The sequence below is a fragment of the Caretta caretta genome, chromosome 17 (assembly GCF_965140235.1).
Source record: "Caretta caretta isolate rCarCar2 chromosome 17, rCarCar1.hap1, whole genome shotgun sequence".
In the NCBI taxonomy this organism is placed as follows: Eukaryota; Metazoa; Chordata; order Testudines; family Cheloniidae; genus Caretta; species Caretta caretta.
In genome coordinates this window covers 20,190,513-20,205,950 of record NC_134222.1, presented here as the reverse complement: position 1 = coordinate 20,205,950, position 15,438 = coordinate 20,190,513, and the positions used below count along the sequence as shown (strand labels likewise).

The 15,438-nt window shown below is 47.7% G+C and overlaps 1 protein-coding gene across 8 annotated transcripts in view; it reads left to right on the top strand.

Annotated features, from left to right (window-relative positions):
- Positions 1–15,438, top strand: part of POR (cytochrome p450 oxidoreductase) — a 60,088-nt gene that overhangs the window by 21,391 nt on the left and 23,259 nt on the right. For 7 of the 8 annotated variants that reach the window (XM_048823701.2, XM_048823699.2, XM_048823695.2 and 4 more), the window contains one exon: positions 1,490–1,682. In XM_048823701.2, coding sequence (XP_048679658.1) covers positions 1,504–1,682 — 179 coding nt within the window. In that variant the 5' untranslated portion in view covers positions 1,490–1,503. Of the gene's footprint in view, positions 1–1,489; positions 1,683–12,440; positions 12,764–15,438 lie in introns of those variants that run through there. The other variant, XM_048823702.2, reaches the window with a different exon arrangement.

Sequence of the window (15,438 nt, the reverse complement as noted above, 5' to 3'; positions counted from 1 at the left end):
AGGGCAGGGTGGCAGTAGTTCAGGCAGCAGTCTGGGACTTGCGAGACCTGGGTTCAAGTCCTTGCTCTGCCACACACGCCATGTGTGACCTTGGGCAAGTCACTTAACCTCTCTGAGCCTCAGTTCCTCACCTGTACAATAGGGATAATAGCACTGCCCTGCCTCACAGAGGTGTTGGGAGGATAAATACATTAAAGATTGTGAGGCATTGAGCTAATGTGGTAATGAGGGCGAAATACAGATGCTCCCTGACTTCTGCTATCGTTCCGTTCCGGAATGCCTTGCGTAACTTGAATTTTGCGTAAGTCGGAAATGTATACCCGACCATTATGTGCAAAAACAAACAAAAAAGCCCTCCTATTTCTAGCTTACGCAACCTGAGTGCGGATTTGCCTAAGTCAGGTCTTGTGTAACCTGGGAGCCTCTGTAAGTACCTTAGCCAGATGGATCAGGGGAACTGCTAGTCCGAATGTGCTCACAACGATCAGCTCTTTTTTGATGCTTTTCGGGGGGGGGGAATAAGAATAATTGATAATAGATCAGTAACACATGATTAATTGCATGCAAATCAACATCGAGGTGTTCTTTGAACAGTCCCATCCAATCCATTACATTGCTCTTTGTCATTTCAGAAATCTGTCTTCAGCTAGCCACTTTAATGATCTAGAAGAAAGGAAAAAGCAGGTATTAATAAACCTGACAGATACTAAATGAGTGCAAAGGCAATAGTATAAATGGACCTAGGATTTACTAGAGAGAATAGAGAGGTGGGCAAAAATGAACAAACTGGGATTCATCTTGAGGAATAGGAATGCGAATGCTGTTGTGCCAACAGGGACCTAAAGGTGCTAGTGGATGGCAAATTAGACATGAATTTGAAGCAAAACAAAAGTGAACACAGCTTGAGGATGCATCCAACGAGGTATTGCACCGCTATGGAGGAAGGTAACAGGCTCTCTCCGTGGCTCTGGTGTGGTTGAGTCATATGGCAGTAAATTCTGCCCCAGAAAGATACAAGAGAGAAGAGCAACAAAAATGATCGGGGTGGCTGGAGGAAATGAATCCTCCAGAATATGTATTACTGGGGCAAGGGCCAGCTGTGAGTTTGATCTGGCTCCCATCACAAGCTTTGCCGCTGACGTTGATGGGAGCCAGATGAGGACCTCTGGGAGAGGCACAAGGCTACAGCTGTTTGAAAGGTGTTTATGCCAAGGATGGAGTGCAAGCTGGCTAGGGTTGATACAATTTGAAAGTAGGAATTTTGGCTGAATATAGCAGAAGGCTTCTTTTTCGCAGTGAGATGCATTAGGCTGTGGAATGATCTCCTAAAGGATGGGCTAGCTCTTGGGACATTAAAAAATATAGTGAACACAGCATGTACTGGGAGGTCTTTTCCTAGGTCTCTCCCATCACATTCCGGTGATGCTCTGGCACGGTTGGCATTTTGATTATATGTAATTTATTTTTTTTCCCTCTTTCCCCTTTCTAGCGTTGCCAGTTGCCATGGGGGATTCTGCCATGGACTCCACTCTCCCCACTCCTGAGAGCGCTGTCCCGGAGGGCGCACTCTTCAGCATGACCGATGTGTTTCTCTTCTCACTCATCGTTGGCCTCCTTTCTTATTGGTTCCTCTTCCGCAAGAAAAAGGAAGAAATCCCTGAATTCACCAAAATCCAGCCAGTGTAAGTGACTGTCCTGATGAACTCGGCATAAATGTGCTTCTAAATCCCATTGGTATGTTGTGAAGGGGAATGCTCACCGCTAGTCACACCTAGTGGTCAGGCGGGGTTGTGGTAGGTTGTCTTCCTCCCGGGTGATCCCCTTTCTCATTATATAGTCGCCCTGTGGTGATCTGTCATTTCAGTGTCTCTGCACTCCGGCCGAGTCACAAATTCAAGTCTAATTTGTTTGGGTTACACAGAGTCCAATGATGGAGAAGTCTTCAGAAATCAGCAAGGGCTTTAGGACTTCCCCCTCTTGCATCAAGTACCTTCAGGGTCTTCCCAACTTGGTTCCTTGGTGAGGGATAGACTTCTGTCATTGTCTCCTTTTTGGGGGTTGGTAGGAGAGCCTGAGCTCACCCTCTCCACTGGGCTCCGATCTGGGGCCCCAGTGATTGGCAGCTAGGCCCTGTACATTGAGGTGCTATGCAGGTGCCTCCCTGGATCGCTTCCTGCCAGTGCCCCTCTCTTCCCACAGGGTAAAGTAAATAACGGAACACACAGATAAAGTTTCTGATTTTCAAAAAGTCACCAGTCTATGCTTTGCAGGCTGGGTCAGGTCAGTATCACCTGGCTTCAATCAGCAGGTGCCCCTGTGGAGCTCCTTCTCGGCAGTTAAGAGCACAGGTCAGCTCACTTCTGTTGTTTCTCTGCCATTGTGTTACTCAACTTCCCTTTTTACTGGCTTGTGCAGGCTTTGCAAGTGTGTGTGTGTGGTGGGGGGGGGGGGCTGCCTGGGCCCAGAGAAGCTCCTTAACCCTTTCTTCTCCAGTGTGGGGTTTGTGTGCCCCATCACCTACAGTCGTAACTGTTTCTTCAGTTTCCCCTCCTTTTCTGCCCCTCCTCCCGCTCCTCTGTGTTAAGTGAGATTAGCATGTAAATCCTATTCTTACCAGCCAAGGTGGGAAAGCCATGACTGGCCTCACACTGCTGGGATGCCAGAAGGGGAAGAACTGGCTTTCCCGCTACCAGAGAGTAGTTAGGTGGTACTGTCAGTGCTTGTCTTTACCTTGTCCCACTGAGTTGTTGGGTGGGACGTGGGGGCTTGCCACTCATAACTCTGCCACGTAGAGCAGGAATAAAGTCAGCCGTTATACCTGGTCTTTGCTTTAAACATACTTCCAGAGCGAGGAGAAGAAAATCTGCCCTGCTTGGTTATTCTCTTCACTGTCATCCACTGCTTTGATTTCTGCAGCCTGGAAGGTGAGACACCAGGAATCAAATTAATTTCCTGGGTGGCAGTGTGAATTCAGTAGACTCCTTCCCGTGCAGCAGCCGTGGTATCTCCCAGTATTGACTCCACCCACTAAGGTGTGGCGTTGATGTCTCCAAGGGGATCCTCCTTCAGAAGAACTGTGATGTGGGGCCGTATGGGTGGATGGAGGCTCTCTGACAGTGTGGGGGGGAAGGTCGGAGAAGCAATGATCACTTAGACAGGCCTTTGTTTGGGGGCAAAGAACACCTCACAAAAGGATTGGCATGGTGGGGTAATGTCAGGAGACCTTTCTTCAGAGTTTCCAGCATAGAGGAATCATTAACAGAACTAATCAGATGACCCACTGGCCTGTGACCAGAATATAGAGCTGGATTAACTGAATGCTTTTGAAACCCAAAGAGCCAAATACATGCCTTTTGCAAGTGCTTGTGATGCCACTGAAGTCAGCGGAGTTGTGCATGCTTAGAGGGCTGCTCCACATCTCTTCGCTCTTGACAGGTGCTAGAGGGAGGAGGAGAGTTAATGATTGTCTCCTTTGTTTATTTGTGGGCCGTTTCACCCTCTCCTTGCCTTGCACTTGCCTGCTCTGTAACACCTCATAAGAGCAAGGTGCTGAATCACAGTGGCCCACATCCTGGCCATTACTCCCCTTACTGGTGCCAGCATCCGGCAAGACAGGAGCAGCCTGTCTGAAAGCCTCAGGCTGGACCTTGCCCTGCTTAGCAGTTGCTTCTGTCGCTCTTAAGCGAATGTGGCTTTTAATAGCAAGTACAGAAGAGAAAACACATCAGATAAAATGGTAACCATTCTCTGGCAACACAAGCATTGCATCTGGGGAAGCTCCTTTATTAGTTACTGAATCCGAAAAGCACTCCAAGCATTCAGGGGTTTAACCATGACTTGTCTTTGTGCCTCACTTTCTTGGGCCTCCTATATCTGCCCTACAATGTTCTAATTCTTCTAGATCAGGGACCATATCAAGAGCATGAGCCCTGGGCACCATGTTTCCCAGTGTTAGTTGGGACTGGGTGCTCAGTGTGTGCATACCCTCCAGCCAGTTCCTTAGTTCTCCCCATCGGTATTTTTTATTACTGTCCTTTTTTCCCCCTCCTTTATAAACAAAGCCCAGCTTCATTAATGCAACGTTAAAATCAAGATGTCAACCCCACAAAAGCTAAGAAATTCAGAATTCTTTGAGTGCACGTGTCCATTCCCCTTCATGTGTGTGCGTGCCCAGTGCCCCAGAATCAGGGATTTTTCCCTTAACATTGGGGCAGCGCATGCGGCCTCTGTTGCCTCATACTGCCGCATGATGGTATAAAGGGCCAAGCTGCCCCGGACCTCCTCAGTTCTTTCTCACTGCCTGTGATCGGTAATTGGAGTGTGTTGGCTTGCTTCTGCAAGTTTATCCCCTTATGGGGAATCTCTCAGCTTTACTATAAATAGTTGGCACTTGTTAGTCGTTTAGATTAATATAAGTTTCATTTATTATTTGTATTGTTTTATTGGCGCATCAGTTCCCCTTTTGTACAGGGCGCAGACCCCCAATACTAGGGTATGCCACGATCTCCAGTGTTTAAGCCTCGTGCCAGCTGCAAAAGACCTGTGCTGGTAAGTTACCCTCATTCCACCTGCCTAAAGCGTCTCAACAAGGGTCACATTAGGGACCGCTGCCAAATTTGCAGGGACTTTTAAACCTCAAACGAAGAAAGACTGAGATGGAGGCTGCCCTGCATCTACCTTCTGAGCCTTACTGCTTGGGGCATGCAGCACAGGGCTCTTCAGCCTGGGTGTGGAATGCCTCTCCGGCCACTGTCTCGGGATGTCGGCACCAGTCCCCTTCCCCATTCCAAGGAGCTGATTTGTCTAAGGAGCTGAGATCAGTAAGTGCTCAGGAGGACAGAGGAAGGGGCCCTTTGGCAAGAGACTCTCCCCGTACCGACCTATTCGCATCAGGGCTCATCAACTCTGGCAGCTGATCCCTGCCATTGTACCAACTACTTCTGGGCAACATCATCTGCAACAGGAAAGTATCTCTGTACCAACAATGCCAGAGGCACGTCTGGCCGCATGAGATCTACTCTGCCTTTGGGTGCCAGGCTCCCTGATGGTACAGGAAGCAACTCACTCGGTGACGGTGCATCCTCAGGCCCCAGCTACGGACTTGCCTGAAGCTAGTGAGTTGGCACTGCAGGGGGATAAAGCTTTCAACCATCTGGCGTTTTCTCAAGCAGTGCAGTCCTGGGATAAACCTACTTGGATATCTCAGAGCTATGTACCAATAGCTCCAGAACAGTGCACCTCGACCTTGGGACCGCTTGGTATGGTATGATTGGTATGATCGGCTGACTCAGGGTCTTGCTCGGAGCCTGAGGTAGGCTTTTATGCCCCTTGCTCTTGAGACAGATGACTGCACTCCTCTCCTCCGTCAAGGGAGGTGCCCACCGGAGATACAGAGACACTCCAGAGAAAGGAAACCTTACTCATGGTTGGGGTCCTATGCTGTACCAGTGGCCCTACTGGAACCCATGGAGCATGTTTCTAGTTTCCAGATCCTCCCTGGTTCCTCAGTCTCTTAGATCTCCTACCACGCTCCATGAGGAGTCCCAGGAGGATGTTTTCAGTACCGAGCAAAACGCTCAAGGCCTGCAAGCTTTGGAACATCCACCCGCTACACTGCAGGAGGATCAGCCTCAGCCTCCTTTGCGTTCGTCCTCGCCTGCTGAGACTGTAGCTCCTAGAGATGCTTCCCTGGTCCAAGATGACTACAGGGAGTACCAAGACCTTTTCGTAAGAGTGGCTTTGGTGAATTGGCCTTTGTTTTGGAATGAATTTCACCTTATTTGTGAAATACAAAATATTTACCTTGCAAATAATTTCTAAATTGCAGGTCCCCAGTATTCTGGTAAAAAGAAAAGGAGAAGTACTCCTTTTCTTTTTGCGAATACAGACTAACACGGCTGTTCCTCTGAAACCTGTCAGTATTCTGGTAGGGTCTGTCATGTGGTCACAGAATGCATACAGACAAGGAGACTGGATCTTGATTTCTGCCCAGTTTCCTGCCTTCAGATGGTGTTACTGTCTCAGATGTGATGGTGCATTAGTATTTTCGGTGGAATGGGTTTCTCTGTTTGTCCACTGCGCACCACTTAATTTAGGCCCCGTGCTGGTGATTACTAGTGTCTTTTACTTTGAAGTATCCTTTCACTACTGCAAGAATTACGGTTTATTGCAGAATGCCTGTGGAAAGAAGTGTCCATAGCATGGTCAAATGAGCACCCTTGACACAAGGCTTAACTGGTCCACAGATGCCTTGCGTTGGCCCTCTGCACAGAGGTGAATTTCAGCAAGGGTGCCATGCTTCTGTTACTGTGAATGTAACACCAACTTTGATTTAGGCACTAGAAATGAATGTTTGTCTCCGTTTATCTTTCCCAAACTCCTGGATCTGCTGCAGAGTGAGTTAACTGAAGGACGGGGGTCCGGGCGAGGCTGGTGTTTCACTCCTGCGCTCTGTTGTGGGTCACAAGTGAAAACGAGGGCATTGGGTTTCATTGTAATCTCTCTTCAGCCACTGCTTTAATCTGGCCCCAGTGTTAGGCGTAACTGAAGCTGTGCCCTGCAGTTGCTTTGCTGTAACTCCCCCATGTGGATGCTGTGGGCATGAACTGAAAGGTTTCTAGTTCTCATTAATGTAATCCTGTCTGAAGAGGACGATGGTAACGTGGAATAGAAACCTTTCAGTTCGTGCCCGCAGCATCTGCACGGGGGAGTTACATCATGGCACTTCAGTGCTGCAGTGTAGACCAGCCCTGAGTCTCTGCGCAGAAGAGAGGCCAGGAGTGAGGTGGGTTGTGAAATCCCCGGGGCGAAATGTCACATACTAACAGAGAGGAAACAGCATGGCTTAAGATAAGCCATAGAAAAATGGATCTCACCAGGAAGAGGAAAGTTCGCGCCCTGGCTAGAAGTTTAAAGGGAGGAGCCCACGTTGTTCGCAAGCATCTTGCAATGAAGTCACTGTATGGGGCAGAGAGGTGGTTGTGCGTGTGTGTGTGAGAGAGAGAGAAGCAGCTGGTACTATGCATGGTCGTTATTCACTAATTGTCATCTGTCCTAACTTCAGTCGTAACCTGTGAGTTTCCTTGGACCATTCAAGCATCCCTCCCCCCACAATGGGCTTGCTTGTGAATGGGGTATGTAGGGTGACCAGATGTCCCCATTTTTATAGGGACAGGCCTGATATTCGGGGCTTTGTCTTATATAGGCCCGTTACTCACACTCACCCTGGCTCAATTGTTCACACTAGCTATCTGGTCACCCTTGGTGTATTTATCTGCTCCAGCCTTCATCTCTGGGGAGTTTGATAAGAACCGATCTCTCATGATGGGAGCTGGGGTAGCCAGGGGAATGGTATTGCCAGACTCCCGCAAACTGGGACGCTGAATTAGATTCCTGTCCCATCATCTGCTAAAACTCCCAGGGACAGCTCTTGTGAATGTGAATCACACAGCGCTTCAAAGGAGACGGTCCTGCACCTTGCAGAGGAACATGCCATAGAGGAACCCTGAGATCCATCTAGCTCTCTTTGGGCTGTTCGCAGCTGCCTATCACCCCAGTATGTGACCACCTTCCATGTAAAATCGGTAGCAATTAGCAACATCCCTAAAGGACTTCACGGAGTCTCTGGCGCTTCTCCTTTGATGTGTGTTGAAGGAAGCATGCCGGGGTCATAGGAGAAACCCCTGTCTCCCATCCTCTGTTGCATAGCATGGGATGGCCAGCAGTATTCACCGGATTCATCTCAGGCACTGCAATAAGACATAGGGCTGTGATGGTCTCTCAGATAGCTTGGCCCTGTATTAAGGATTTAACTGTAAGACCATGGCCCCTTGGCTGGAAAGAGTGTCCCAAAGCCCCCTCCCTTTTATCTGCAGGGGTCTTGTTGCCCATAGTTTTATATTTTTGTTTTGAGAAGATGATTTGGTGCTTATGAAAATGAAGGAGTGAAACACTCATTTGGGCGGTGGTTAGTGCAGGCAGGCACCATAGATCTGCCATTGAGTCTCCATCCTGAGCTTCTGTACCACCCATAAGCAGAGACTGCTGGCATTGTGAGGCTTTTTTATTTGTTTTTGTGACATTGGCCAACTCTTTTCGGGGGCTGAGAGCCACTGGCCATTTTGTAGGGCCTGATTTCCTCACCCCCATCCTGTACCTTGTGTAGTCATTTACATCTGGGTAAAATACTGCTGTCTGGGTGACACCTTTTCACACTCACTTTGTACAGGTGTTTGTGATTACACTCGTTGCAAGGCTGGGGAGAATCCAGCTCCAGATCTCATCAGGACTGTGTTTGAGATGAGAGGTTTTAGAGTAGCAGCTGTGTTAGTCTGTATCCGCAAAAAGAACAGGAGTACTTGTGGCACCTTAAAGTTTAACAAATTTATTACAGCATAAGCTTTCGTGGGCTACAGCCCACTTCATTGGATGCATAGAATGGAACATATAGTAAGAAAATACACACACACACACAGAAGGTGGAAGTTGCCACACAAACTGTAAATGGCTAATTAATTAAGATGAACTATTATCAGCAGGAGAAAAAAAACACTCTTGTAGTGATAATCAAGATGGCCCATTTAGACAGTTGACAAGGAGGTGTGAGGATACTTAACATTGGGAAATCGACCCAGCCACTCCCAGTCTCTATTCAAACCCAAGTTAATGGTATCTAGTTTGCATATTAATTCAAGCTCAGCAGTTTCTCGTTGGAGTCTGTTTTTGAAGCTTTTCTGTTGCAAAATTGCCACCCTTAAGTCTTTTACTGGCCAGAGAGGTTGACGTGTTCTCCTAACGGTTTTTGAATGTGATGATTCCTGATGTCAGATTTGTGTCCATTTATTCTTTTGCATATAATAGCTCACCTTAATTAATTAGCCTCTTCCAGTTTGTATGGCAACTTCCACCTTCTGTGTGTGTGTGTGCGTGTATCTTACTATATGTTCCATTCTATGCATCTGATGAATTGCCACAAGTACTCCTGTTCTTTTTGAGATGAGAGGAGCTCATGTCCTAGCAGCCCTTCTGTGTCTCCCAGCGGAACACGCCATCCATTCTGCACTGAACACTGGGCCTGTCTGTGCTGCTTTGTATGGTGGAAGCATCCAGCCACACACATTCTGTTCTCTTCCCCGCTAAACCTGAGCAAGGCGTATGGGCTTTTAGCTTAGAATGTGGTAGAGGTTTGGGGCCAGTGTGAGTTGGTGCAGGGGGTTTTCACCCCTTTATCCTGCACTGTCACTTATTCTAGTTCTAGCAGCTTTGCACTGTACGTACTATGCTGTCGTCCTTGTGCGGCTGCACTTCTGCTTCACTGGGGGGGTGGGGGGGTCCATTAGGAGCTGTGGAAGAGCAGTACCTCCTGTTTTCCCTTGAAGTGTGAACATCTCCTGCCCACTGGGACATTGCCCGTTTCCAACAGCTGAATGAAGGCAGCTTGCAAGGTTGCTCTGTCACTGGAGTGTCTGGCACAATTACATGTTGCGACTTCGGTAACACACCCTAAGTCTTATCTATTTTGATATTAAAGGGGGATGGGAAATAAGCCTCGAAATGGCTTCTTCCCGTGCAATCCAGAGTCAGCTCTGCTGCAGTGACAGGCTGAGGCTACATAAGTCATGTTAGCAAATTGCTTGGAGGCTTTACCAATTGCCCGAGCCGTAAGCCAGTGGCACCAGAAGCTGCGTGCCTGCCACCAAAGGCAAAACTAGAGGCTGCAGCTGGATTGGGGCCCTGGGATTGTGGTTGTAGCTACATTTTTAGGATAGTTGGAATCTGGAGGGAAACGAATGAGTGAGGCTGTTTTATCTGTGGATTTACTTCCCTCCCATCCTCTAGCCCAGGGTAGGGTTTCCTACTTGATAAATATGCAAAATCGGTGCATTGCAGAATCAGTCTATCAGTTACTACTAACTCTGGCTTCAAGATCTGGCAGCTAGCCTAGCCCTCTTGATGGGTTACCCTGACCCTGAGAATGGATTGACTAGTCAGCAGTCTCAGCTGAGTATATTAACCAGGCAGGACTCAGAAGGCCTGATCCTAGTAAATGCTCAGCACCCTCAACTCACTTGGATTTCAGCTCAAGCTGCAATTGTTCAGTGCCTCTGAGAATCAGGCCCACATGGGCAGTTGACTTTTGACTGAAGCTACCAATGACTTAAGCCCAGACCTTTATTGTTACAGTGTGTTGGTTTTATTCAGTGCTGTGATTTTCCTCCCTCATGGCTGGCAGAAGCCTTCCCAGGTTGCATTGTGTTAATACCACTCCTCAGACCGTTGTGGGCACGTTTGTCCTATCACGGTATAAAGCTGCTGTTTGTTTCCTACCTCTCTCAGTTCAACCTGTAACTACAGCAGTGCCGTGCATTTGTTTTTTAAAGTCATGAAAAATCAGTGTAGGCACATTATATTGGTTGCATCCCTTGGCAGATTTCTTCACGATGCTTTGATTCACATGGCACTTACTAATATGCTCCTTCACTGGCACTAGACACTCACAACAGGACTGTGCCCATTTATAGAGAAGAACCACCAGTGGCCTGTCGTCTTCGTGGGTATTAGCTATTTGCTCAGCATCCACCGCCTGCGTCAGGGCAGTGAGCATCGAGTCAGGTTGCTGGCTCAGTGTCTGTCTATGCTGATTATGGAGCAATTTAGTTTGTAGCCTAAACTCACGGGATGGAACTGAATCGTTGCCACAATGGATGGAAAAGGCCAGATAAAAGGACCTCACCTCTGCCCGTGAAAGGAGAGAACTGTTGATAGATTAGTCCAAAAGACATCCTGGATATGAAACTGCTGCTACTCGAGAGGTGGATTAAATCCCAAATGGAGATGTAGTTTTCAGTAAGTGAAGAATTTGAGTAGTTCTCCAGATTGCAAAGGGGATAATCCCTAGATGCCCTACTGGAGAAAATGCTGCAAATCAAGACTCTTCCCTAATTGCATTGGGCTAGAGGTTACAGCCTGCCCAGATCTCCATGCAAAACAAACTGAACAGCGGAACCAAGAGCTGGGAGGGAGACTGGAGGTGTCTGTGCACTGTTACTTCACAGAAGGATTTATTTAGTATGAGCTGCTGCTGGGATGTTTAGATTGCTCTTAGTTAGATGGAAAATGTTCTCTTGATTTGATAATGCAGAAGAGGATGTGATGGTGCCTTGCATCATGTGTGGTGGGAGTCTACTGTACAACTGTGCTTCTGACACGGTTGAGATTATTATGGTTACTAGGGAAACGGAGCTTGAGCCAAAGATCCTGTTCTGGACAGTCTGAATCGGATGGAGAGCATCCAGCAATACATGCGATCTGCCACAGTAGGAATGGCAGCGTTCTGTCACGGCTAGGGCACAGAAACAGAAATCGGGACTCCTTGGGCCTATTCCATAGTTCAGTCGCTGACTTTCTGTTTTGACTTGGGCAAGTCACTTGACTCCTCTATGCCTCAGCTTTCCCTCTGCAGAATGGAGGTCATTTCCTCACAGGATGGGATGTGAGGCTTAATGTTTGTAAAATGCTTGAGACCTTTGTACAAAAGACTGTGTATAAATACACAGCATAATTGGCCATTCATGGCAGGCGAGCACATTGAAACCTAGAGAAGTGTGCTTGCATTTTGACCATTCAAAGACTTAATTGAAACCGTTAGGGCAGCATTTTTAGAGCGTCTGCTCTGCAGATGTCATTAGAGAGGAATGTCCCTTTGATCTCCATAGGCTCATGGACCAGTGAGTATGCAACTTGCCTTTGGGTGGAATTATTGGGGAGCTAGCTCTTTGCAAGGCGGTGTATGTGTTTTTCGTGATCTTAGATTTCTCGCCATACCCTAGTGCATTCCTGTTTCTCTGCTGTGGTATTTGTTAGACGGAGACTACGCTGAGACATGTTAGCTGGTATGTAATTATTTTCCATCTATCCTGCAGCATTATTTGGGACGGAAACTGGCTTATCTGTATCCTCAAATGTTAAAGAGATTCATTCCCTGTATTTAAAGGGCTTCCTAGTTTTAGGAATTGTTCCAGTTTCTCAGCTTGATTAGTTAACTTATTAGGGGTGGGGGGTGAGAGGGAGCGAGACCATCTCTAATTTAATTTAATATGACCCCAAAGGGAACAAACTCGCAATGATCAATACAGCCTTTCTTCCTAATGGATGGCACTAACATAGTAACATTCAGCGCCGCCTCTCTGGTGTCTGGAATCGCTTCATTCAACCTACATGGTTTCCTTTTAAAAAAAAAAAAAAAGAAAAGAAAAAAGCGGCTATGATATAAACTGTTGCTGAGGTAACAAGGGTACAGGGGAGGGAGTTTTATCCCCCCCTTCCATACAGAAGCAGGGAAGTTGGCGGTGGGGGGGAAGAGTGTGCTGCAGAGAATCATGGGAGGTTTCATTCTCGACTCCTAATTCCTTTCTGCCACTGCTGCCAGATGTTGCAGTTTCTCAGGGTTGTGTGGATCTGCTCGGTAACTTTCAAAGCGTCCGGCGAGAATCCTAGCGAACTGAACTGCTCCAACCATGACCTGTGTAGGGACTTGGCATGCAGGCTCCGTTCTCCGGAACAAAAGGAAACTGGCGATTTGGCTTTAAGCTCCGAGAGGTGCAGAATGGAAAGGCCTGTGTGCACATTTTTCAACAGCTAAGTTAAAATCTCTCCCTTCTCGGACGGATACAAAAGCTCTGGGATTCTTTTCGTTTTGCCTTTTTTCCACCCTAACCATGGGATGTCTGTTCTCGGTACCGCAAGAGGACCTGACTCTGGGGAGGTGAGTCAATCTTCCCGATCAAGCAATCTGTAGATCTTAATCCCAGGACCGCGTCTCTCTCAAGAGCTACATGTAATTGTGTATTGATCTCCCTGCTGAACTCTGAGGGCAGGAAGAGAAGAGGAAAGGAGGTTCTGCCTAAACTGCTACTCGGACTGAGAAGTACAAGAGACTGCTCTCTGTCCAGTGGGATGGAGGGTGTACAGGGCAGTTTCTGTTTTTTTTCTGACTCAGAGCGACATCTGGACCTAGGATCTTGTGCTGAAAAATACGTACAAGTTAGTGCCTTTGGGAGTCCTAAGGAGGAATATTTTTGGGGGCCCCCACACACAATACATACTAATAATAGGGGGACCTCTTGAGCTGCTCCAGGCCCTAAGCAATTGCTTAATCTTAGTGCGAGCTCTGCAAGTTGGTAACTAAACAAGACCGCTCTGCTGGGAGGCTGCTGCCTTGGGAGTTTGGGATGTGGATGGTTATGATCTGGAGACTTCCAGACCCTCATCGGGCTGCGTTGGCGTTTCTCTCTTTTGAACTGTTGGCTTTAAACTCGAACAAGAGACAGAGTCTGAAGGAGGCTCTCTGCATTCTTGGATGTTGGTAGGAAGAGTGAGAGAAGCATAGTCTGTATAGTTGTATATTTTAAAGATGTAGGTTAAGTTAACACCCCCTTCCTCTGCCTTGTTTCTCGCTTGTGGTACAAGCTATACCGTAGACTATTAGAAATAAAAGAGCATTGTACATATTGACGGTACTTTTCACCCCTTAGGTTTACTGTTTTGGTTTGCTCTCCTTTTGGGGCAATGAAAATAGACTTCTGGTATGGCTTTTATCATCCATTTCTGTTCATTTTCACATTCAGGTTCTCATGGTCTATCAGGGTGCTGCAGTGGGTTGTAAAAACCAAAACCTGTTGTCTTTAATTTGTTTGGTGTTTATGGAGCGCCCATCACCACAATAGCTAAACGCTAGATGAGTGTGTATCTAAATAAGATACACACTCTACATACTGTGTATGGAAACATATTTTCTTTTGGTTTTAAGTTGTGTAACTGCTTCTAACAACCTAATCCCCTGATGGCTTTCCCTTAAAATTGGTCTAGTACAGCTGCTGTGTAAGTTACAATGTCTACGTGGATCTATCATTGTCTGACGCTGGTTTCTTCTAATCAGTTAGACCTCCTTGCACAGTTTTCTCTCCCCTGACACCTAACCTGTAGCTGCAAGGGACTTATTTCTTGCAAAGAGAACAGGGTCCAGTCAGAGCCTAGTGAGGGGAGCTGTAGCAGTTCATTATTTTGGGGTGGGGAGAGAAGGCCTGGAGAGAGATTTATTTAAAGCCCTCTTTGTGCTGGGGATGTGCTCAGACACATTCTCTGGGATCCCTCCTTTGGGGCCGCACGGGTTAGGAAACTGTTAGCGAACTCTGCACATTCTCACACGATCAGAAGCCAGAGCCTCTTGTTTTTGCCCAGAGGCGGCTCTCTTCCCACGGGAGACCCAGCCTCGCATTCTTCCACCGTGAAAGGGAAATGGGAACGCGTCCCATGCTCCTTGCTTCCTGCGTGCTGCTAAAGCCCCATGTGGTGAATGAGAGTGAGCAAACGGCTGGCACTCATCCTTCTGTCTGGGAAAAGACTATAGTGAGAAAGCCGCCACCTCTCCTGGGGTTCCTGGGACCGGATCACGGTCTCATATAGTTTATTTCTATTCACTTCCAGAGTCATCTGGGTCACTTTCACCAGTGTCACCCTTGTGAGACCAGTGCAGTTGCACTGGTGTGACTGAGACCTTGTGTATACTGTCTTTCTAGCCACTAATGACCCTAGTGTAGACACAATTTAGACTGGCGGAGTTTGTCCCTGTTTCAAAGTGGAGCAAGCTGCACTGATACAAATTGGACTATGCAAGTATAAATTGTGTCTATACCAGAGGCCTGCATCAGTGGCTGAAATCCCTGTGTAGACAAGGCCTGAGAGGAGACTTTAGCCCTCAGATGGCAGCAACCTGCTTGCAAGGGACTTTTGGTAGCTCTGATCAGTAATCAGTCTCTCCAGAAGCACAGCTCTGTTCCAAGGAGGTCTCCAGGTGTTTGCTTCTTTGGGTGCATCTACACTGTGACGAAAGACCCGCAGCTGGCTCGGGTCAGCTGACTTGGGCTGCAGGACTATAAAATTGCAATGTAGCCATTTGGCCCTGCGAGCCGAAATCATCTGACCCAGGCTCTGACACTTGGTGCTGTGGGTTTTTTTTATCACAGCGTACACATACCCGCTGGTTTGTTCTGTGAGCAGAGCAGCCGTGTTCCTTCACATCCAGTCCCCAGCTCAAGCGGTAACCACAGGACACAGGCTTGTCCCAGAAGCTTTGTAATGAGGGGCAGCTGCGCCTACGGGCCGATGTGCCTGCTTTCTGAGTCAGATGTGTTTAAAATGTACTCTGTTCTCATGCTAAGCGGATGAAAGAGCATCCCTTTACTGCCTCTGGAGAGAAGCAAGAAGTTCATCCTTCCCTTCTCTTGTCCTGTGTTCTCCTCAGCCCTGCCCCATGGATTGCGCCGTCAAGGGGATGTCGGTGCGGGGCAGTCATGAGAACCCCGTAGGATAATGAATCTCAGAACAGATCATTTCAGCCAAGAGGTGGGAAAGGACGTTTGAAGGGACTTGAGTGGAAAT